Raw genomic sequence first — 24,205 nt, 5'->3', positions numbered from 1 at the left:
AGTAATTGCACAAATTGGCTCCATTGGTTTGCACTGAGGACCTCATTTGCTGTATTTATGTATAGATCCGGCAGCCGGCGTGTAACACGTGTCGCAGCCGATCCGCTAATTACCATATTGTTTTTCATGTGGGAATAGGTGGCGGAGCGTGGTTTGTATTAACATATAATTTTTGTCTCTCTTCCTCCGTAGGTGTATGATTGCGGATGAGGCAAGTAATTCACCGCTCCTTTCTTTCTCCTATACCGAGAACTGGATAATAGTTCTGTGCATGTTAATGAAGGTCGGCTTCTCTCTATCGATTGTTCCTGGTTGTACTTCTAATTGAAAATTTTTTTACATTTTTATTTTCTTTTACATTTTTTTTTTGGTGTTATTTTAACTTTATTTGCTTTGCTGGGCTAAATTTAATGATAGATTATATATATATATATATATATATATATATACATATATATATATATATATATATATATATATATATATATACATATATATATATGCGCGTGTGTGTGTGTATATATATATATATATATATATATATATATATATATATATATATATATATATATATATATAAATAAATAATTATGTAACACAATGTATGTACACAATGACCCCACCAGCAGAATAGTGAGTGCAGCTCTGGGGTATAATACAGGATGTAACTCCGGATCAGTACAGGATCAGTAATGTAATCTATGTACACAGTGACCCCACCAGCAGAATAGTGAGTGCAGCTCTGGTATAATACAGGATGTAACTCAGGATCAGTAATGTATGTACACAGTGATCTCACCATCAGAATAGTGAGTTCAGCTCTGGAGTATAATACAGGATGTAACTCAGGATCAGTAATGTAATGTATGTACACAGTGACCCCACCAGCAGAATAGTGACTGCAGCTCTGGAGGCTGTGCAATGCTGTGGTCTGTGATGCAGGGTGTGGGAATCTCCTATAGGTGATGTCAGTAGTGTCATGGGGAGGAGGAGAACCTGATCTCCTCTTCTGGCGTCTCTGGTGTTTTTCTGCATCTTCCTTATTTTCCTCATCACTTCTTGACTGATATTTTAGAAGCAATTGGAAGAGATATCTGCAGTACATCTATCTCCCTTACCCCTTTAAGCAATACGATGCAAATATATATATTTTTAATCTTTTTGACATATTATATAAATTTAATTAGAAGTTAATTTAGAATAATGACAATTTTTCTGCTGCGTGGGCTCTGCTATCCTGCCACCTAAATGCTTTCATTATGTTCTAGCAGCAGCAGCAGGATTGTTGGATTGCAGGTGCTGATCGCCGAGGATCAGGAGAAAATGTTTCTTGTATGAGGCGATCAGTATTGCACTTGTGTTATAATACAGCTGAGATTACTAGAAGTTAGTCCTTGAGATGTTGGCATAATAGATATCCTCTCCCTGTGGCCTGCAGGCTCATTGTGGCTTTTTTTTGCCTTTTTCCAAGTCATTTTAGTTTTTTTGTCCCCAAATAATATTGAATTCATAGGAGCTGTGCAGTACATAGCCAGATATAGCCTAGTTTTATTATGGTCCCACTAGTACAAGGTGTTTAAGTGACTCTGTACCCACAATCTGTCCTCCCCAAACCACTTGTACCTTCAGATAGCTGCTTTTAATCCAAGATCTGTTCTGGGGTTCGTTCGGCAGATGATGCAGTTATTGTCCTAAAAAACAACTTTTAAACTTGCAGTTCCATGCCAAACTGCCTTGGCCTAGATTGTGTGTGCCCTAACCTTGCACCATCCCTCCGTCCCTCCTCCCCACCCTCCTCATCATTAGGAATGCCATTGGCAGGATTTTTCCTATTCCTCTGCAGTGAACACTGCACAGGTGCCTTAACGATCCAGCCCATGTGCCGTGTACACACAGCTGATGAATAGGAGAAAATCTGCCTGGAGCATTCCTAATGATGAAGAGGGCGGGGAGGAGGGACGGAGAGGCTGGTCCAGCCTAATGCATAGTCATTCTAGGCCACACTAGTTTGGCACAGGGCTGCAGGTTTAAAAGTTGTTTTTTAGGACAAAAACTGCATCACCTGCCGAACGGACCGCAGGACAGATCTTGGATTTAAAGCAGCTATCCAAAGTACAAGCGGTTTAGGGTGGGCAGATTGTGGGTACAGAGTCACTCAAGATAGTACTATACTCAAAACGCTGATGTGTCGATGGGAAAATGCTCTGCAGTTTAGTTGCTGACTGTATTAGGTGCTGCCCAGCATGTGAAACACACTCCCTCCCTGCTCTCGCACACCGGCCCAGATTTATCACTTGGTTTTGATAAATTGAGAAATCTGAGCCATTGCCTTTATTTCTAGCTGTCTGCATGCCGCTCTAAGCTGGGCTGTACTTATCATACAAACCTAGATCTGCCTTATCGGTCGCTTATTCTGCAGCAACTGCCCAGCATGTGAAACACGCTCCCTCATGACACAGTGAGGCAGAGAGCAGTGGAGTCAGAAGTCTTGTGATAGCTTACCTCCTATACTACAGAGAAGGGTAGAGACGCGATATCCCCGGAGTTCAGAGTACAGGAGATAGACACCATGATAGTGGCTTACATTTATGGCTTACTTGTAGGGGTCACAGCTGTGGCAGGACCCATAGTCACCCTACCCTATTTAGGCCATTCACGTCTAGCATTGTGTGTTGTAGCATCAGGACCTTGTGTGCTTTATGACCAGTGGCAGAGAGTTGCTGGGATTGTTTTTTTGTTTGTTTTTTTATTAAAGGGGTAATTCACAAAAATTCTTTTTCCTTGACAAGTGCCAGAGATTTGTAAATTACTTCTATTTAAAAATATCCAGGAAGTGGTGTATTCTTTCTAGTCTGACACAGTGCCACCGCTGTCCATGTCAGGTACTGTCCGGACTGTAAAGAATACACCACTTCCTGCAGAGCATACAGCAGCTGATAAGTACTGGAAGACTTGAGATTTTTTAATAGATGGAAATTAAGGGGCCCATTTAAAGGCCCCCTAATCCTGATACATGGTTTTGTGACTGCACATAGCTTACAAAGTGGTGTCTGCTGCTGACAGTATATTGGGAAATGACTACTTGTATACCATTTACACCCGTGGAAGAATCAGTGGCTATCCTGCCGCCATATGTCTGGTCTGAGATGTCTATAATCTACAATATCCAGCTTGTTGCGGCAGTAAATTGGCGCTCACACAGTATAAATAAGCTTTACGACATCATCCGCCATTGCAGCGGGTGACACAGTTATTTTCTCATTTTCGGGCATCTGTGAAATGATGGCAAAAATCCCAAGTTTTTTTCTTCTTTTAATTGAAGAAAATAACCGTCCTGCAATTTACAATGAAGGGCCTTTTACTACAAGAAATGTGCCGTAATTGTGGCTGTAATTGTGCAATTTGTACAGTGTGAATTGGTTTTGCAGCGATGATATCAGTAAATATCCATCTCTCCCACGAGCAGAGGAGGAACGTGACGGCTCGGCACTTACAATAAAACTTCTCAGGAACGGACACCAGATAAGTGACGTACAAGTTCCCTTTGTTCCTTGATGGATGGGACTATCAGCAATTAAGAAAAAAAATGGAGAAAAATGCAATTTTTTTTCTTTTTCCTTATTGTTATAAGAATTTAGTAGATAAGTCCTCGAATGCAGTGATTTATAGTGTATAGCAAAAGTGACATAATCTTTAAAGTAGCAGTCCAGTTCTTTTTTTTTTTTTTTTAAATATAATTCTTCCCCCCTGCCGCACGCTGGCACGGTGTCCCGTGACGCGGTTTCAATCCGGTCTTACAGCGTTTCCTGGATCCCACTGATAAAGATGCAAGTATACATACTAGCGACACCTAGTGGCAAAATGTAGACATGACTTCATCGCCACTTGACCTTGAGTTACAGGCTTTTGCGAGGGGTGTTAAATCTAGCAACACCATTGGTGGGATATCACACAGGTCTATTGAAGGCCAGATGTCAGGGTCTCCAATGCATTTCTGTGACCGTGCCTCATAGAGATGAATTGGAGCCCCTGACTTCCGGCCTCCAGGGCTGGAGTAGAAGAGATGACGTGGGAGCCAGCAGGATCTGAGTGACACCACAGGGCCGTGCTGCGGGACACCGATCATCATTGTTAAGCCTGCAGGTGGAGGAAGTATTTAAAAAAAAAAAACTGCACTGCTTCTTTAAATGAAGGCTGTTGAATCTTTCCAGTGACCAGTGCTCACTTCTGGCGATTCCACGTTGGGTGGGGGGAGAATCTTGAAGGTAGAGGGTGCAAAATTTTGGACGTCATGCAGCTATTGGACATCACATATGTGCGTGATTTTGCCTGCACCTCGTAATCAGGATATATATTGCCGTCTTGTGCTTCCATAACAGTCCCTTTAAACACTGTTCAGATTATTATTATAATTTTTTTTAAATGTTTTGCACTTTACATTCTCACCACTAGGCGTAATATTAAAGGGGTTGTCCAGGCATAGAAAAACATGGCCCCTTTACTCCACATGCAGCACCTCTCCTGTTGGGTTTGGGGTTTTGCAAATCAGTTTAAGTAAATTGCGTCAAATTGCAATACCACACACAACCTGGGACAAAGGTGGCGCTTTTTTGCGAGGAAATCTTTTTCTTTTTCAAATCCTGGATAACCCCTTAAAGTGTCATTGTTGTTTCAAATGTCTTGTCAAAAGTTTTGATCGGTCTGGGTCTAAGTTTTAAGAACTGCTCAATCCTCTTTTCGCTCTGTGTCAGTGAAGTAGTTGGGCTCCACAGACTTAGCTTAGGAGCCCGATTCATCACGTGACACAGAGTCATTCGGTTAGGTGCTAAGTAGGGATGGTGTTATTAACGTTATTGGTTGCCCCACTAGTTTCATGGTGTCATGAATAATTAACATCAATGGTAAACAAGTCTCTTCTCAATCACTCACCTTTTTAAGCAGTTTAAAGGGGAACTATCAGCAGGTTAGACGAATTTAACCTGCTGATATGTCCCTATTGCACAGGAGACGCCAAGGAGGAAGGTATGTCTAATTTCCGGTGCAGTTGTTTACTCCACGGCCCAATAAGACTGCTAGGAGCACTGGGACACCATTAGGAGCACTGCCCGCCCCCATATTGCCAGTCCACCTCTTTCTAAGGATAATGAGTGGAGTGGGCTGGCCAGGAGTGGGTTGGATCGGTGCTGTGGGGGAAGGCAGTGTATTTAACAGTGCCCCAGTGCTCCAAATGGTCTTACCGGACTGTGGAGCAAACTACTAACTGCACCAGAACGGCGCCGAAGAAGAAGGTAAGAGACATACCTTCCTCCTCGGCGTCTCCTGTGCGACAGGGACATGTATAGGGTTAGTTTCGTCTAACTTGCTGATAGTTCCCCTTTAGGGTATGTTCACACGTACTGGATCCGCAGCGGATTCCAGGCTGTGAGTTTACAGCAAAATTCGTTGCGGATCCTGGTTTATTGAAGGTCTATGGAGAAAATTCCGCTGTGGATATGTGAGCCTGCCCCTTTAACCCGCCGCCCGCAGCATACATTAACTGCTCGGCGCCGCGGCTGTGTGAGGCTCCCGATCAGCCAATCAGTGCTGCCGTGCACTGATTGGCTGATGGGAGGCGAGGGGAGCCTCACACAGCCGCGGTGCGGAGCAGGTAATGTATGCGGCGGGTTAAAGGGGCCGGCTCACATATCTGCAGCGGAATGAAAATTCCGCTGCAGGTATGTGACCCCATAGACCTTCACTATACCAGGATCTGAAATCCGCTGTGGATCCGGTATGCGTGATGCTAGCCTTACTGAGGTTTTCAAAGGAAGCTCAGTTGTTAACCCTATGTCTCTCCATGCATTGACATAGCAAAAGCCTGAACACCTACCCGCTCCCCGGACCAATCTTTGTCTTCTCAAGATCCCCTAATGACTCTTTCACCGGTACCCTCCAACCTTACAGCGGGCTCCTAGCCTATAAACGGAGAATGTAATGTGCCGCCAAACAAGTGGCTTGAATTATAATTTTTCTCCCCCGTTCCCCCTTGTTATTTCTATTCCCAGCACTATCAGTCATTTTTTTTTTTACAGAACTTTTTAATGTGCTTGTTTTTTTTTTTTTACTTGATGAGTTGTAGAAATCATGTAAATTAATGTTTATTTTACATTTTTTATTTTATTTTTTATTTTTTTATGATAGAACGCTTGTTAAATGCAAATCTGCTGAAGTACAACTTTTACCATAACTATTGTACTTGTCATTGTGGCTATTAATGGTAGATTCTTGGATTGGCTCACTGTCTCTAATGGGGTATCTCAGGGGGCTGTATCCGGGCCCTGTTCTCTATATATATTTATTATTGGCAGGATTGCACAGTAAAATATCAATGTTGTAGATGTTACAAAACTGTGTAAATAATGTGATAACGGGATATATATATATATATATATATAGATATATATAGATATATATATATAGATATATATAGATATATATATAGATAGATAGATCTGGATACAGCCAAGACCCGAGCTGAAAAGTGTCAGATGAGGCTCAACACTGATAAATATAGTAATGCAAAAGGGAAAAGAAAATACATGTCAGAATCAATTATAAACTGGGTAAAACTGATCTGCAAAAAAGGATTAAACTGCAGACAATGTTAGTTATTAGGTCAAAGAGACACACTGTACCTTTCATATACAGTGATCCCTCAACTTACAATGGCCTCAGGACACAATTGGGGAGATTTATCAAACATGGTCCAAAGTGAAACTGGCTCAGTTGCCCCTAGCAACCAATCAGATTCCACCTTTCAACATGTTCATTCTTCAGCGCGGACAGGGCAGGAGCGCGCGCCTCCCATAGACTCCTATTATGAGCAGGAGGCTAACGGCATTCCGAGGCGGACAATTCCGCCAGTTTTGCTCAGTGGGAACAGGGCCTTCATTTTCCAAAGAGTCTGTGAGGAATGAAAGGTGGAATCTGAGTGGTTGCCGGGGGCAACTGAGACAGTTTCACTTTACACCATGTTTGATAAAACTCCCCCAATATTTTCAGCATGCAATGGTCCTTTCTGGACCATCGTAATTTGAGACCAGATTCGACATACAATGCTACAGACAGTCTGGACCGGCGGCACATGTGAATAACTAGAACAGGGGTACTCAACAACTTTTAGTGAAGGTCCACTTACTGGGGTCTATTGTCAGGTGAAGGTCCGAGCTGAACATCAGTAAGAAACGTGTTTTGTTACTTTTCACAAATGTTGTTGAACTATTTGCATACAGAATTGATGCTTATTAGCAGAAAAACTGGCATTTTTCTCTCTAACCGGCCCTTTGAAATTAGGTACAAATGGGGTGACTGCCTCCAGTAGTATATAGCCCCCTGTTGCTCCCCCTGTAGTATATAGCCCCCCTGTGCTCTCCCCCAGTAGTATATAGCCCCCTGTGCACTCTCCCCTAGTAGTATATAGCCCCCTGTGCACTCCCCCCCAGTAGTATATAGCCCCCTGTGCACTCCCCCCCAGTAGTATATAGCCCCCTGTGCACTCTCCCCCAGTAGTATATAGCCCCCTGTGCACTCCTCCACAGTAGTATATAGCCCCCGGCGCACTCTCCCCCAGTAGTATATAGCCCCCTGTGCACTCTCCCCCAGTAGTATATAGCCCCTTTGTGCGCTCTTCCCCTGTAGTATATGGCCCCCCTGTGCTCTTCCCCTGTAGTATATAGCCCCCCTGTGTGCTCCCCCTGTAGTATATAGGCCCCCCTGTGCACTCTCCCCCAGTATTATATAGCCCCCCTGTGCACTCTCCCCCAGTAGTATATAGCCCCCCCTGTGCGCTCCCCCTGTAGTATATAGCCCCCCCCAGTAGTATATAGCCCCCCTGTGCACTCTCCCCCAGTAGTATATAGCCCCCCCTGTGCGCTCCCCCTGTAGTATATAGCCCCCCCAGTAGTATATAGCCCCCCTGTGCACTCTCACCCAGTAGTATATAGCCCTGTGTTGCTCCCCTAGTAGTATATAGCCCTGTGCGCTCTCCCCCAGGAGTATATAGCCCCCCAGTGCACTCTCCCCCAGTAGTATATAGACCCCCATACAGACCCCCTGTGTGCTCTCCCCCTCCCATTTAGCTTCTCTGTGTGCTCTCCCTCTCCCATATAGCCCCCCCTGTGCACTCTCCCTCTCCCATATAGCCCCCCTGTGCACTCTCCCCCTCCCATATAGCCCCCCTGTGCACTCTTCCCCTCCCATATAGCCCCCCTGTGCACTCTCCCCCTCCCATATAGCCCCCCCTGTGCACTCTCCCCCTCCCATATAGCCCCCCCTGTGCACTCTCCCCCTACCATATAGCCTAAAAAAACTGCAGCAGTCACTAGAGGCCGCTCTCTCCTTGTCCTGGAATTGGCGCTCGGGTGAAGCAGGGGCAGAGAGCGACCTCTTGTGACCGCTGCGGCCACAAAAGTGACTGACACGGAGGGAGCCAATGGCTCCCTTTCTGCCAGTGCGGCTCTACGGTATCTATGAGCTCTTGTTACGAACGCTCAAAGTTACTGTGCAATGTGCAGCTAGCAGCAGGGGTCCGGACAGCTGGCCTACGCGGTCGGGGTTCGGACCGCGGTCCGCCAGTTGAGGCCCCCTGAACTAGATGATCGACCAATGAAAGTCACCATTTTATTAATGCACTGGTAGGCCATCTAGTAGCGCCCTCTACAGTACAGTGTGATACTACATGTCCTGTACCACTCTTTACCTGTGCCAGAATGAGCTGCTCCTTTGGGCACCAGGTGAGGGCGGCTTCATGTTATTTTTCTGGCATCCTGTGTGATCTGTGCAGGACCCTATAAAAGCTCCAGTCCTCTACATAGAAAGTAATTCACAGTCTCCAGTCTCTTTCTGCCTGTTGTATGTAAGGACTTGCTTTATCCGTATCAGGCACTTGCTTATTTCTTTTATATCTTATATCTTTTTTCTCATTTTGGGGCTTCTGAACCAATTACCAGTAGGGTTTTGTTTCAGGGTACAATGGTCGACCTGGAACCAATTAATATTGTAACTTGAGGGACCATTGTATCTGTCCGTCTTGGGGAAAAAAAAAATTATATATACATATATATATATATATATATATATATATATATATATATATTCCCATGCAAAATTTCAAAGCTCCTACAGTGCTGAAAGCTGTAGCACTTCCTCGCTCCCACTTACATCAATATTACTGCTAGAAGCTGTGCCCCAAGCGGGGAGAGGGATGGGAGGAGGAGAGAGGAGGTGTTACATCCCTCAGCACTTCAGGACCTTGGGAAAACGTCTTTGTCACCAGAGAATAAAAACATTTTTCATGTTATGGAAGCACGGACAGATATATGACAGGTCCCATGTGTATCCTTGTCCAAACAGTTTTCTAACAGTGTCAGCAGTTTGGGATGTAAATTGCAGCTTCAGTCTAAAGACACACTCTGGGGAATATTCCATATATTGCTGCATAGTATGTTCGGTATGTTAGAGAATAATTCTCATCTCTTGTGCCAACCTGGTTTACCTCGTGTGGCAGGCTTAGGCTTGCACATGACCTAGTGCATACCTATATTGGGAAACCTTGGATTACCAGTGTAATTTTGGTCTGGGAATGTGCTTGTAATCCAAATCACTTGTATATCAAAGCAAATTTTCTCATAAGAAATAATTGAAATGCAGACTATCCCTTCCACAACCCCAAAATAATTTAGGTAAGGTGTTCTCTATCAATAACGAATACTGTATCTGTAAAGAAGGGGTTAATCAGTTAACTCTCCCTCCACATACAACTCCTCTGGTGGCCATACACTTGCTGGTTTTGGTACCTGCTGGTACTAGTACGAACTTGGGCTACGTCTGTGCACACAGGATCTAGGGCCTGAATACCAGAGTAGGAGGGCGCCGCAGCCTCGCTCACACTCATCCTCCAGCAGCAGGGAAAGGAGATGAGGCTGAGCGGATCGCTTCCATATGGCTGTATCAGTGACGTTTCTGTTTTGGAGCTTCCAGAAATCAAGACGTTTGGGAACTCCATTCCGTTCTGTTGCACATCATCCGTATCTGTGAAGCATGCACGGAACGTATGCGTACCCTCTTAGAGATGGCAGCAGCATACTGCTGGGGGTGAGAGCTAGCAGGAGAGATCTGATGTGTGGGGTCATTCTGTATTTCACAGGATGTCCGCTCACGCAGGCACACAAACCCATGTATTTTTCTGGTGGGTCTCAGTGCTGGTCACATGACCTAAGAATGAAATGTGTGGATGCATCAGAGCTGGAGTTAAATAGATGGTAATGTAGGATTAGTTGAGGTGAACATTTATTATATGAGGGGGGGGGGGGGGAAGCTGCTGCATGTGCATATGGGGCATCTGCAATCATGTGTTGGAAAGCAGAAAATGAGCAAGTGACAAGGGCCAGATGGTAATGTGTAGGTGATACTGGGGTCAGATCACCTCCAGACGGGTGTTCCCTGTATGTAGTGGTTAGTACCTACAAAAAGTGTCCAAGGAAGAAGAACCAGTGACCTGGTCCTCAGGGTTCATTAAAGGAGAAGTCTGGGGTCGGCCCTTTTTTTTTTTTTCTCAAAATAGCGCTTGGGTCCACTGTCCTCCGCTCTAATTCCCGATCCCTCAGCCGCTTCCTTGCCTGAGTGGGGACTCATGACGTGTCAGACCTGCTCAGTCATTCAACAGGGTTTCACCTTGGTCGCTGACTCACTGAGTGGGCCTAACACGTCACAACCTGGGTCCCTGCTCAGGCCAGGAACCGGAGCGGAGGACAGCGGAACCCAGTGCTGGAGCCGGGGAGGTAGGTGCGTGTTATATTCAGCAACCTCTTCCCTGGCTCTTTTGAGAAAAAATAAAAATAAAATAAGGCCGACCCCGGACTCCTTTAATATGTGTGTAGGGGTTAATGCCCACTCGTCATGTCCTATCACACAGCAGAGCTGCCATACAGAAAACTTCTAAAAAAAATCCCTGCTAGTGATGATGGGAAGGAGTGTGATCACACTCGACATTGCAGTGCATATAGCTGAATAGTGCATATTATTATATGCAGGTAGTTTTAATGTTATGGCTGATGTGTGTTTTTGCACTCATTAGCTAAATAGGACTCAGAATGCCCCTGCAGATATGTCAAGAAACCCATAAATAAAGTAGAAGAGCAGAACAGTACCACTTGTTCTTGGCAGCACATTAGGGACGGTTCACTTAATAAAGATGTATATTAATCTAATCGTGACATAAATATCCAGTAAGCGCGGACTTCAGAGCGATGTCAGAAGATATCCAACGAGAACAGGTTAATATGACTGACCCGCACGGTTTGTTGCCAAGGAACAAGGTAACCGTGAAAATCTCCCATCCCGTCATATTTCATCCTGCACCAAACCTATTCTAATCTAGTGATGATGGATCTATTAGTGCAATGTCTTGTTTTTTCTTGTTTTTTTTTTTGTTGTTTTTACAGTTCGTGCTGGAATGCGGTTTAGATGTTTGTGTTATCGCTTTATCTTTACACGAGAAGGACTCTGTTCTCTCTTGGCTGGGGAATTGTTGGCTTTCGGTTCCGTACGGAGCACACGTTCCCCCCCCATGTCAGGGTGGCTCGCAGCAATATTCTAATAAAATAAAATTAATCTTTTTTTTTTTTCAGATTTTTTTCTCCCTTTTGTTCTGGCCATGTATCAATGTTTTTATTACAATACTCATTTCATCATTACACCGCTTTTATTGTAATGAATAGATTCATTGGATAATTTAGTTTTATGTTAAATTACATTTTTATATTACACTTTTTATCGAATTCATGGTTTATTAGAAGAGATTTTTTTTTCCTTAATTTATTTGTACTTTGATACAATCAGCAGATATAGCATCTTAAAGTGAATGTACCATCAGGTAAAGTTTTATCTTCTTTTTTTTTTTTTTTTTTTACATCTGTTGCGGCGCAAGGTGGTGTGGTCTTTTTTTTTTTTTTGAAAGGTTGCGCAATTCCTGCGCTCGGCATCGTTCTTTTGCCGTGTACCAGCCCGCTGTGCATAGGGCTTGGCCGATACACGGCAAAAGAACGGTGCCGAGCGCAGGAATCGCGCGGCTTGTCAAGAAAAGGACCGTGATCCCTAGAAAGCCGCCTCCCCCCCAAAAAAAAACCCGATACGTTTTTGAACCAACAATTTGGTTTTTATAATGAGCGTTTAGACGAATAAATCGTTAGAAAAATAGTTATTGCGATCGTTTCTAAGATCGCTTAAGCCCATCTCACACATAGGGTGAATCTTTAAAACTATTTACACAAAACGATCAGCGAATTTTTAGCCAACGACGAGTTGAGAACATGATGTAAGATCATCAATGAATGATTTCTCGCTCGTCGCTTGATCATTTGCTGTGTTTACATGAGCCGATTATCCCTCAAAGGTGATAGTTATTGCGAAAATTTGAATGATAATTTTTCTGTATAATCCATTAGAATCAAGCATAGAGCCGATGCATGGAAAAAGAAAGGACCATGCCACCACCAGTCTGCTAATTAAAAAACTAGTACATAGCTCTTAAAGTAGTACATAGCTTTGTATTTTATTTTATTTTTTATATGAATAGACCGGCGCCGGCATGGAGATGCTAATGCTGTGGTCCATTTTTTGAACTGTGTCCCGGTTCCTGAGCACGGCGCCAGTTCATTCCCAAGCAGCGGCCGGCCATCCCCCAGAGTGACGATCTGCCCTCCCCTCTCTGATGCGGCTCCATTAGAATCAATGGGCAACTTAGTTTTTTTTTTTATACAAGGTATCTGGAGACTTGTTTACATTGTATAGTAAACTGTGTAGTCCAACAAGGGTTCTGTGGGCTTTTATTTTTTTAAATAAAATAATGACCTCTATAAGAGTTTTTGTCATAAACCGGCATGGCCATCGTTGGACATACACAGTCACATTATGGCAACACTTGATGGTCTTTTCTAATATCTGTTCCTGTTAAATTCCAATAAACAGGTGAGTAGACCATGGAGAGAGGTTGTGTCCGCACCCACAGGACAGTCCCCGGCATCATCTGGCACAATGCTTTGCCTCAGCAACACTAAAGGGAGGAAAGTGTTATTTGCAATCCTTGTTGTTTTGTTTTAGCAGTTTCTTAATTTTTTGGGTACCAGATGGTGAACCGCAGATTTGTTATTGAGTCTCTGCTAGAATCTCAGAAATAAGAGCAATAGGTTACACACCCCTACAGGAGTAAGTAAGGTTAGCTGATGGTGCATATATTGTCTGCCTTTAGTTATCCAGCTTACCATGCTGGCAGCTTCACCCAGGCATGGACAAATGATTAATGTGGTCAAAACCTGCAGATCATCTAATGTGTATGGTGGCCTCCCGACTCTTCTGCAAGCCATGACCCAGACTCACAGCTCGGGTCCACGACCAGGCCCCCGGGCTGTATTCGAGGCCTCACACCGTGTATCTGTTTTCTGCAGAGCTGTAAATGCCAATATTAAAGCGGTTTCCAGCAGAAATATACTGATAAGCTGATGTGCAGGATAGCTGATCAGTCGCTGATCGGCGGAGAGCCGAAACTGGCACCCGTGATGATCAACTGGTCAGTGCTCCAGTGGAAAAGAGACATGGCTTAAAGAGTCACTGTCGTATTTTATTTTATTTTTGGCAGAAATCAATATTACAGGCGATTTTAAGAAACATTGTAATTGGGTTTATTAGGCAAATATGCCGTTATCTGCATTCAAAGAATGCCCCCCCTCCTCCTCTCTCTCATTCACTGCTCATTATCAGGAAATCTCGACTCTTTTACATCAGTTGAGCCCTGTCTAATCTATGGAGGGGGGAGGAGGGAGATTAGCCAGCAGCAGAGAGCAAAGGATTACACAGCAGGACCTGTGTGAAAGCCGGTATTCAGAGGTCCGAGCTGACCTCAAAGGAGAGAGCCCGGTGATGTAGCTGTAAATTAACTGTTGTCCTGTTTTGGTGCCTCATCTCCCTCCACCCCTCCCCTCCATGAAGACAGGGGGGAGAGCTTCAAACTGCTTTTTCATGATAAAAACGCATTTTTCGGCTAATAAACCCAATTACAAAGTTTCTTAAAATCGCCCGGATTATTGATTTCTGCAAAAAAAAATAATTAAATGACAGTGACACTTTAAGTGCGACTTTGGCTGTTATAATCACTCTTGTTTGAAAAATTTTATTAGCCTAAGCAATTCCTTATTTCTGTAAATTACTACATTTACCCCCAGCTCTTAAGTCCTGGCCACTAGGGTTGTCTCTTCAGTCTGCTCTCCATTGCCTATTAGGGCACCGCTGCCTGTAGTAACAAAAGGAAGAGAAAAGGAGAGAGACTGTACCTGCCCGCTGTCCATTCTGCACAGGATCTGCACTGTCCATGCAAGGTAAATCAAGGCTTCTCTCAGCAACAGCAGGTCAGGTGCTTACTGTGCTTCTGCTCTATATTCACAGTCCTGCCTCCTGTATCTTATATCCCCTTTTTGTTAATCTGCAGCCTTTGCTGCAGATTATGCTATGCTTTTTATGCTATGCTGCAGTTTATTCCCTTTCTGCTCATATAGTACCTTGCAAAGCCAGTGTATCAGTAACCCCTTCTCCTCCTGTCTGTTATAGTGTACTGGTTAAAACATCAGCCCAGCACATTCCCAGCCTGTTCAGTACACATTTACAGCACTATGTCATTGCAAAGAGGAACAGGTTCTGTGCTCTACTGGGATTGGACAGTCAACTAAAGGAGGAAGACCTGTGTGTGCTACTGCCAAGCAGCCTACTATCGGTCTCGCCTCCCTGGTATAGAGAGAATGACACACAGTGGTGCACTACATAGGGGCCTGGCAGAGGCTTAATAACAGCGATGATGGCACTAACATCACCTTGTCACCTCCCTGAGGGGTTTATCTAACAAAACCAGGCAGGTATAGAAAAATCTTTTAAAATGACAGACCCTTATTTATTTTTGGAAACAATGTGAACCTTGTGATAAGCCTGGAGTGTATGAAGGCCGTCTTAGTAAATCTTCTTCTCAATTTTTTCTTTTTAGTTATTTTATTTTCTAAACTCTATTACATTATCTTAAATAGGGAGGTCACCATTTTTTTTTCTTTCAAATCAACAGATGCTAGAGATTGGTAATTTACTTCTGTTTAAAAAAAAAATCTCAAGTCTTTCATTACTTATCAGCTGTTGTATGTCCTGCAGGAAGTGGTGTATACTTTCCAGTCTGACACAGTGCTTTCTGCTGCCACCTCTGTCCATGTCAGGTACTGTCCAGAGCAGTAGCAAGTCCCCAAAGAAAACCTCTCCTGCTCTGGACAGTTCCTGACATTGACAGAGGTGGCACTGTGTCAGGCTGGAGAGAATAGAACTTTCTGCACAACATACAACAGCTGATAAGTATTGAAAGACTTGTTTTTTTAAAGAACTAAATAACAAATCTCTGTCACTTTCTTGCACCATTTAATCTGAAAGATTATTATTTTTTTTTTGTAAACAAACCCTTAAACGCATTTACCTTATAAAATATAGCAAATATTCTGGGTTCTGGGCAACAAGTGTGATGTAATCTTACAACTTTGTTAGTTGTGCTTTATGTAGTAGTGAGCAAAGTTCTTCATGGGCGTGTCATCTCCATGGAGAATAGACCATCCCCCGAGGATCACCTATGTAAGGTCATACCTAATGCTGCGTTTACATGTAACGATTTATCGTGCGAATTTGTGCGAATTCGAACGATAATCATACGTGTAAACACAGCGAACGATCAAACGACGAACGAGAAAGCGTTCATTTTGATCTTACAACAGGTTCTCAAATCGTCGTTCGTCGTTCGCAAAAAATTCGCAGAGTGTTCCTTGTAAACAGTCGTTCGCCGATTTAACCAATGTGTGAGATAGGCTTAAGTGATCACAAAACGAATTTTCCGTACGATGTATCATTCCGTCTAAACGCTGATCGTTATGAAAAGAAAAAAAATGTTACTCCGACATCGTTAATCGTACGATCGGGCCAATTATCGTCTCTTGTGAACGCAGCATAAGCTATATTAATAAATGTGGATGTTGGACACTCACCGCTAGGGATGGTCCGAACCCGCCGAGGTTCGGGTTCGGCTGAACCCGAACGCTCGGCATCGGATTACCGCTGTCTGCCCGCTCTGTGCAGCGGGCGGATCCAGCGGGAGGACCGCCTGGAAAACTGGGATACAGCCTATGGCTATGGCTGTATCCCAGTTTTCCAGGCATTCCTCCCGCTGGATCCGCCCGCTGCACGGAGCGGGCAGACAGTGGTAATCATTGCGGATGGTTCAGGTTCGTATGAACTCCGTACAAACTCGGTTCGGACCATCCCTACTCACAGCATTCTGCCCATTATTTACAAAATTATATTTTTCATTATTTCACAAAATAATTATCTGTCACCAGTTTTTTCCCTATTCCTCGCTGTTCTGTAAGGCTGTAGGTTGGATGTATGAAGTCTCAGAGATAATCGGCTTCAGCTCCAGTTGTTTGCTGTGATTAAAGCTTCTCCCTGCTTATAATTTAAGGCCTGATCAATAAGTGTATCAGCGATCCCGGGCATGCCTAATGACCATAAATACTGCGCTGCAGAGTTATTTACCGGCCGGCGCTCTGGCGTGTAACAATCGCTCCGTCTGCGACTTATCTTTCTTTGTTTTTGCTTGTTTAACGATCAGGAGCGTGTCAGCGGGCAGAATAGATGAGTGAGGAGAATGTGAGGAGCGAACACCCCCACTTGTTCCCGGTGGGGAAAAAAGATACCAGGGATAAATAATTACATTCTCTGTATTTACACTTTAATACGTTTGTGAATTTAAAGTAGGAAGCTCCGACCACAGACCAGGAACGGTATAAGGCTTGGGCTGGACTCGCCTTCTATGTTATTTTTAGTGCCTTTTAAAGGGGTTATCCAGGATTGAATAAAGCACAGCTACTTTCTTGAAAAAAACAGCGCCACCCCTGTCCTTAGGTTGTGTGTGGTATTACAATTCAGCTCCATTTACTTCTATGGAACTGAGCTGCACAACCCATACCCAAACTGAGGACATGAGTGAGGGAAAAAAACTGAGGACATGAGTGAGGGAAAAAAACTGAGGACATGAGTGAGGGAAAAAAACTGAGGACATGAGTGAGGGAAAAAAACTGAGGACATGAGTGAGGGAAAAAAACTGAGGACATGAGTGAGGGAAAAAAACTGAGGACATGAGTGAGGGAAAAAAACTGAGGACATGAGTGAGGGAAAAAAACTGAGGACATGAGTGAGGGAAAAAAACTGAGGACATGAGTGAGGGAAAAAAACTGAGGACATGAGTGAGGGAAAAAAACTGAGGACATGAGTGAGGGAAAAAAACTGAGGACATGAGTGAGGGAAAAAAACTGAGGACATGAGTGAGGGAAAAAAACTGAGGACATGAGTGAGGGAAAAAAACTGAGGACATGAGTGAGGGAAAAAAACTGAGGACATGAGTGAGGGAAAAAAACTGAGGACATGAGTGAGGGAAAAAAAACTGAGGACATGAGTGAGGGAAAAAAACTGAGGACATGAGTGAGGGAAAAAAACTGAGGACATGAGTGAGGGAAAAAAACTGAGGACATGAGTGAGGGAAAAAAACTGAGGACATGAGTGAGGGAAAAAAACTGAGGACATGAGTGAGGGAAAAAAACTGAGGACATGAGTGAGGGAAAAAAACTGAGGACATGAGTGAGGGAAAAAAACTGAGGACATGAGTGAGGGAAAAAAACTGAGGACATGAGTGAGGGAAAAAAACTGAGGACATGAGTGAGGGAAAAAAACTGAGGACATGAGTGAGGGAAAAAAACTGAGGACATGAGTGAGGGAAAAAACTGAGGACATGAGTGAGGGAAAAAAACTGAGGACATGTTTCTGGGGGGGAAAAAATCCAGCATTCTTTTCTAAAGCGATTCTTGGCCGCATTTGGCTAATTATCGGCCGTTACAGCGTATAATCGCTTGGTGTAATAGGTAATGTTAAAAGGCAACGTTCGTGCACATGCTGAAAGAGAACAATGCCGCTAGCGGCGGTCTGCTGGCTGTCGTTTCGTGTATTAGGGGTGGCGGCAGCAGTGGCTGCTCTCTCCCATGGATTACCCGGACAATTTTAAGATTGTCCAGGCAGCCCGCTTGTTGACCTGACTGGTCGGCGCTCGCTTGCTCCTCGTATTGGGTGTTTTAATAGGGTCTAAACAGTGGACAGTCCCTTAAAGGGATTGTCTGCTTTTTGTTAAAAGGGTTCTTTTATGATAAAATTGTGCACTGCAGCCGAATCCCCTGCAATCAGCTGAATCTGGGAGCTTACCCAGCAGGAAGTGTGCAGTGTTACCAGCAGCGCCACCTCGGGGGCTGTATGACAATTATACTGATCTAGGTTTTGGGCAGTTCTCAGCATCAAACTAGTCATGGCTGGCGGCACACCTGCGAGCACACCTCTCTGGGAGCGTCGGCGCTCAGGGCTTGGCCCCTCTTGCGTCAGTGCTTGCTTGCTCCTAAATATTGGCCCTTAAGCTGATACTGATCACTTATATTGTAATCCGTATTGAAACAGTGTTGGTTTCCCTTTATTAGTTGTTTATCTGCTTTTGTCATTTATTCTTATATCTCAGTGTCAGTGATAGGCCGCTTTTGAATGTTCCGTAAAAGTTTCTGGTTCAGTGAAACAATAGCTGTAGCCCAAATGATAGCTGTCTTCTCCCCTGATCTCCACATTCACCTGCACATCTGACTCGGCTGAGTGTGCCGTGTTCAGATTGAGAGTGGAAGGGGAAAAGTTGCTGCCAGACTCATTTGGTGATGGCTTATTTCCCCAAGAGCAAATGGATAAGGCATTATGAAATCCGAAAAAAGAACCACAGAAAGAAATATGACAGGATTATGGCCATAATGAGAAATGTGTGTCATCTGGGAACGTCTAGTGCGATGGAGTTATGTATGTACCTGCTATTCCTACGCTAACACTATTAACCGCGTATCTTGTGGGTGAGTAGAGAAATAATAGGGGAAACGGCGAAGGGAGAGGACGATAACAAGAAAGAAAGGGGGGGTGGAGGCACTTATAGAAAATTCAGTGTCAGGGTTTTATAGTTCCGTTCCTGTGTCCTGCAAAAAACGGATTGCATTGTGAGTGAGCCAGAGGTCTTCAGGGGAGAAGGTCCTGCCCAGTGCACGCTCACAATGTGGGATATATGAATGTTTCATGTCCTCCTCCAAAATATCCAGCAGTGCTCTGTTTACCAATGAAGCAGGGGCAGGAGATTGGATGCATGGGTGCACAAAAGGGGGAATTGTGTGGGAATGCAGGATTTGGGGAAAAGGGAGTTGTAACCTGTTTTATAAGAACCCAGTCATCAGGGGTGTCGGGGAGTGTCTCCACAAGGGGGAGCAGGCGTGGCGCCAAGAGCATAAACGTGTCTGGACAGTCATAAACGTATTCTGAAATCCATACATAGATCATGAAGCGTATGTGCGTTGGTATCAGTAGGGAGTTGTGGGTAACTAAGAAAAAAAAGAAGGGATTAGGTGGCCAGGTCGGGAGGTGAAATCGAATTTGGTATGTAAAGGCAACCAATCAGCCCAATTGGGCTGGTCTGGTTCCCTGAACCGCTGTATACAGCTCCTGCAGCAGCCGCGGCATACTCGAAAAAAAAAAGGCTTTAATCCCCTGGGCACGTGACAGGCAGCGACAGGAAAGTAGTCATCTGGGCGGCTCCCCGCCTGTATCTAGTCACCACGCTCTGCCTTTCAGCGCGCCCTGAGGAATGATTGACAGGCAGAAGAGGCCAGTAAAGGACCTCTCTGCCTGTCATTCATCCTCTTGGAGCGCGGTGACAAGACACGGGTGGGGAGCCGCCCAGATGACTACCTCCCCGCCTCTGCCTGTCACACGCCCGGGGGATTAAAGTCCTTATTTTCTGGTATACTGCTGCATATGTGCCGCGACTGCTGCAGGAGCTGTATACAGCGGTTTGGGGAACCATATCAGCCCGATTGCGCTGATTGTTTCCCTATAAATAAAACCTTAACCAGTCTCTCCACTCAACACCACTTACCAATATGGTCTAATTGTAACATCTTCAGCATGGTTTTGCTTAAAGTGACTCTGTACCCACAATCTGTCTCCTCCCAAACCACTTGTACCTTCGGATAGCTGCTTTTAATCCAAGATCTGTCCTACAGTCCGTCCAGCAGGTGATGCAGTTATTGTGCTAAAAAAAACTTTTAAACTTGCAGCCCCATGCCAAACGGGAGTATCTGTGCCCTAACTTTGCACCACCCTCTCGGTCCCTCCTCCCCGCCCTCCTCATCATTAGGAATGCTCCAGGCAGATTGCCTCCTATTCCTCACCTGTGTCAGCCCGGCACCTGGGCTGGATCGTTAAGCACCTGTGCAATGTTCAGCATGAAGAAAATGTTCCAGTGGTATTCCTAATGATGAAGAGGGCGGGGAGGAGGGACAGAGGGGTGTTGCAAAGTTAGGGCACAGATACTCCTGTTTGGCACAGGCTGCAAGCTTAAAAGTTGTTTTTATGACAATAACTGCATCACCTGCCGAACGCACCCCAGGTCAGATCTTGGATTAAAAGCAGCTATCTGATGGTACAAGTGGTTTGGGGGGGGGGGGGAGGTCAGATTGTGGGTACAGAGTCGCTTTACACTACTCCTTTATTTTTATTTTTGTATTGTCTCAGCTTTTTCCTGGCTCCTTACTATCTCCTGAGACAACACATTGTCCGTTGCTGTCTCAGGAGGCTTGGCTGGATCTAATCTCTGAACTCTAACCCACCCCCTAAGTGATGACCCCATCTCTGACCAGTTCTTTCTGTCTACATCACCATCTCCCAGTCATATACACATTTATGAAATGTACGCCCGAGGCGTATGCCAGGGAGAAGGTGCAGATTCGCCCCTTTTCCCTGGCGTACACCTGCCGTATGCCCTGCTCGCCCGATGGGCGGGCTGGGGAAGCTTGGGGGGGGGGGGGGGGCGTGACAAGGCAGGGAGGAGGCCTCCTCCCGCACCTCATCCATCATGCACCAAATCTACACCTGCTGGAAGCAGGTGTAGATTTAGTACTCCGGGTGCGTTCGCCTCTTAGTTAATCCTGCCGGGGAAAAGGGGCGGGACCAAATATAATCTTCATAAATTCCCCCCTATAGTTCTTTATTGGAACATTTAAGGAAGCTTTGTGCTGAATGATGCCTCAGCTACAGTAGCAGACTGGGAATAAATGCTGCACGTGCTGCTCATTTGCTTACTGCAAAGCAATACCCTACTGAGTACTTAAATGTTTGCAATAGCTCTGGGTGGGGAACTGGCAGCAGCAGCTCTGTAATAGGAAATTAAGGGGAAGCAATGCATTCTGGGAATTGTATTACTGAGCAACTGATAGGACATGGTTGGAGCCGGGGGGCAGGGGCTAGGGGGATTATATACTCACAAAATAAATTGTGACAAACAGAATTGGGGCACACTATATATTGGGATAAATTATTGCTTTTTTTTTTTGATTGCCCCTTTAACGACTATAACGTCTATAACCTTCATCGGTGAGAGAATTGTGCTGCTTTTCCATCCAGATGATGCTGTTATTTACGCGCAGTCGTTGAGCCATGTAGAGCTAACAATTTTGCATAACACTTGGAAGCAAGCAATGAAATCTAATTCTGGCAAACTTTCAGTCTTTTTTTTTTTTCTGGCAGCTTCTCGTGAAGTTGATAATTATCATTACATATAATTATGAGTTATATATTTTTGTATTGCAAGATGGATAGACGCGGATTAATTATAAGGAATTCAATTTGAAGGACGAAAAATAATAATGAAATGAATGATGAACGCGAAAATCTGGAGCGTAATTAAAGGGGTTTTCCCACATATAACATTACATATCAATCCGATGTGCCATAAATGTGTGATTGATGGGCGTGTGACTGCCGGGACCCCCACCGATCCAAAGAATTAGTATTCACAGCCCGTCTTGTTTGAGTGAAATGGTCGGTGTAGAACAGGTCTTGGTAATAAAACAAGGATTACATCACTGGGGATTTTTTTTGACAAATGTCCAGACAAATCCGTGTTGACTTTGGGCAATGTCTATGTAGGCCAATGGTTTAACCCTTTAATCATCTTCTATGAGAATCTTGTCTCTGCTTCAAGTGACTACCTGATCACCAGGTGGTGGCTAGCACAGCAAGAGCGAGGCAGCGAGGTGACGGGCAGGGATGTGTTTGGTTACTGACCAAAGTTGTGGGCTAGCAGCTTAGGTACATAGGGTCGGAACAGGTTGGGGTGGGCGGCACAGATTCGTTCTCAATCTGGTTGGGATATGCATAGAGGCAAACGGGGAGCAGAGAAAAATGGAGACGGCTAGGCAGGCTGAGGTCATTCACTGTAACAGAAGAACATAAAACACTCGGCACCGTATAACCACCGTGTTCAGGCACCTTGGCAGCAATGCAGGTGCCAATCAGCAACTGGACAGGGACAGATTTGGGTGTGCGTGCTGGCCCTTTAAGTAGCAGATGGTGCACACCTGGGTGGGAACCGCAAGGGAGACCTCAGCACGACAGCAGAATGGATCGTGGCCGGGGGCGCTGAGGACTGGGGTAACCAGGCGGCTATCCCCGTAGGAAAGCGCAGCATGCTGGTGGGAGTAGTTGTCTGGCCTGACAACCATGATGCATTATTTTATTGTTCTCCGACCTTTAACTCTAGCAGTTGCTAAACTACAACTCCCAGCATACCTTGACCGCTATTTGGAGGACAATGGGTTGAAGTCTATTGCTCTTTAACATGAGGCGTTCCAGTTTTTGCAAAACTACAATTCGGTACATCTGTCTGGGCATGATGTGCATTGTATTTTTAAGGAACCACAGTTAGGGGAATACCGCCATACAGGAACTTCTGAAGCACAAATAATTGCTGCTATGACACGTTATCCAAAATCAAAGAAACAAATTCCAAGTGATTTCCGAATTTTCTTGAGGGAACTTTAAGCACTCTTAAGTTCTCTTATACGATGATGTCATCTCTTTCTGGTTGGTGTGGGGGTCCAACCTCTGGGACCTCAATTGTTAGAATAAATGGGATACCCCAAGTGTAGCTTGTGCCCCCTTCACTGTAGCACTGATCCCCCCCCCCCCCCCCCCCGCCATGCAGGAAACTCTGCAGCGTGGCCCCATTTAATCCATTACAGCGAATGGGGTTGTGGCTCTGCTGGGAAATGCTCTTAAGGAGAAATAAGCTCCACCGGTGCTGCGTCCCTTCATTTTCCCGTGGGGGAGGGGTTATGACGCTGCCCCCCACCGATCGTAAGGTGATGGCGTGTCCTAGCAATTTCTAGTTTTTCTTTTTAAAATCAATAGTTCTACATCCTGTCTATTGCTGGGCAGCTGGAGTAACCTGGATCTCCCCGATGTTCCCATGAACGTTCCTTAGTGTCCTTTATACACATATATCGGTAGTGGAGAACCCCTTTGATTGAGGTAATAGTGATATGAGTGGCATTTTAGGAGCTAGCCTAGCGCCCTCCTTTAGGTCTTCCGGCTCTCCCTTCGTCCCGTCCTTGGCCATCTCTTTGTCCATGACTTTCTCACCCGTGGTTTATGGATTAGCAGAGCACAGCGAGTGTCTCATAAATTACACCCAAGAAGCCAGACGCCGGTGCTACGGCAGCCCAAGACCTTTCTTGAGATTGATTAAAAAAAAATTCAGAGATGGTTGCCTTGTTTCTGCCGAAAGTTAAATATCAAGTCGCTGAAGTAATAATTTTGTTTCTTCGACGCGTTCATTGATTTCATTTATTAAAAGTGTGATGTCATTTATTGACATTGGAGAAGACAGCCGCTTCTGCCAGATTTAGACGTTTTATTGCCTTTAATCCAAGTCTCCTTCGCCTGGTGACATTACTATAGGTATGGCACATTCCATATTGATCAAGGAAAACTGTAGTGGTTTTTTTTTTAATGCTGGAATTGAGTTGAATTTTGTGTTTTGAGCTAAGTGAAGCCGTAAGAAAGGCTCATGTATATAACAGTGACAGCTGCAGAGATACAGGCCCCGTGTCTCCATGGAAGAGAAAAGTAGGGGAAAAGTTTTACTGAAATACAGGAGAAAAGGAAATGAATTGGACTTACACTACTATTACTAGAA

At 44.7% G+C, this 24,205-nt stretch overlaps 1 protein-coding gene across 7 annotated transcripts in view; it reads left to right on the top strand.

Moving 5' to 3' along the window:
• The window catches only part of ZRANB3 (zinc finger RANBP2-type containing 3), a 190,267-nt gene that overhangs the window by 44,566 nt on the left and 121,496 nt on the right, over nucleotides 1-24,205 (top strand). For 6 of the 7 annotated variants that reach the window (XM_069982610.1, XM_069982611.1, XM_069982614.1 and 3 more), the window contains one exon: nucleotides 193-211. In XM_069982610.1, coding sequence (XP_069838711.1) covers nucleotides 193-211 — 19 coding nt within the window. Of the gene's footprint in view, nucleotides 1-192; nucleotides 284-24,205 lie in introns of those variants that run through there. The other variant, XM_069982616.1, reaches the window with a different exon arrangement.

Source organism: Dendropsophus ebraccatus, chromosome 9 (assembly GCF_027789765.1).
Source record: "Dendropsophus ebraccatus isolate aDenEbr1 chromosome 9, aDenEbr1.pat, whole genome shotgun sequence".
Taxonomy (NCBI): Eukaryota; Metazoa; Chordata; class Amphibia; order Anura; family Hylidae; genus Dendropsophus; species Dendropsophus ebraccatus.
This window is presented reverse-complemented; position numbering and strand designations above follow the sequence as displayed.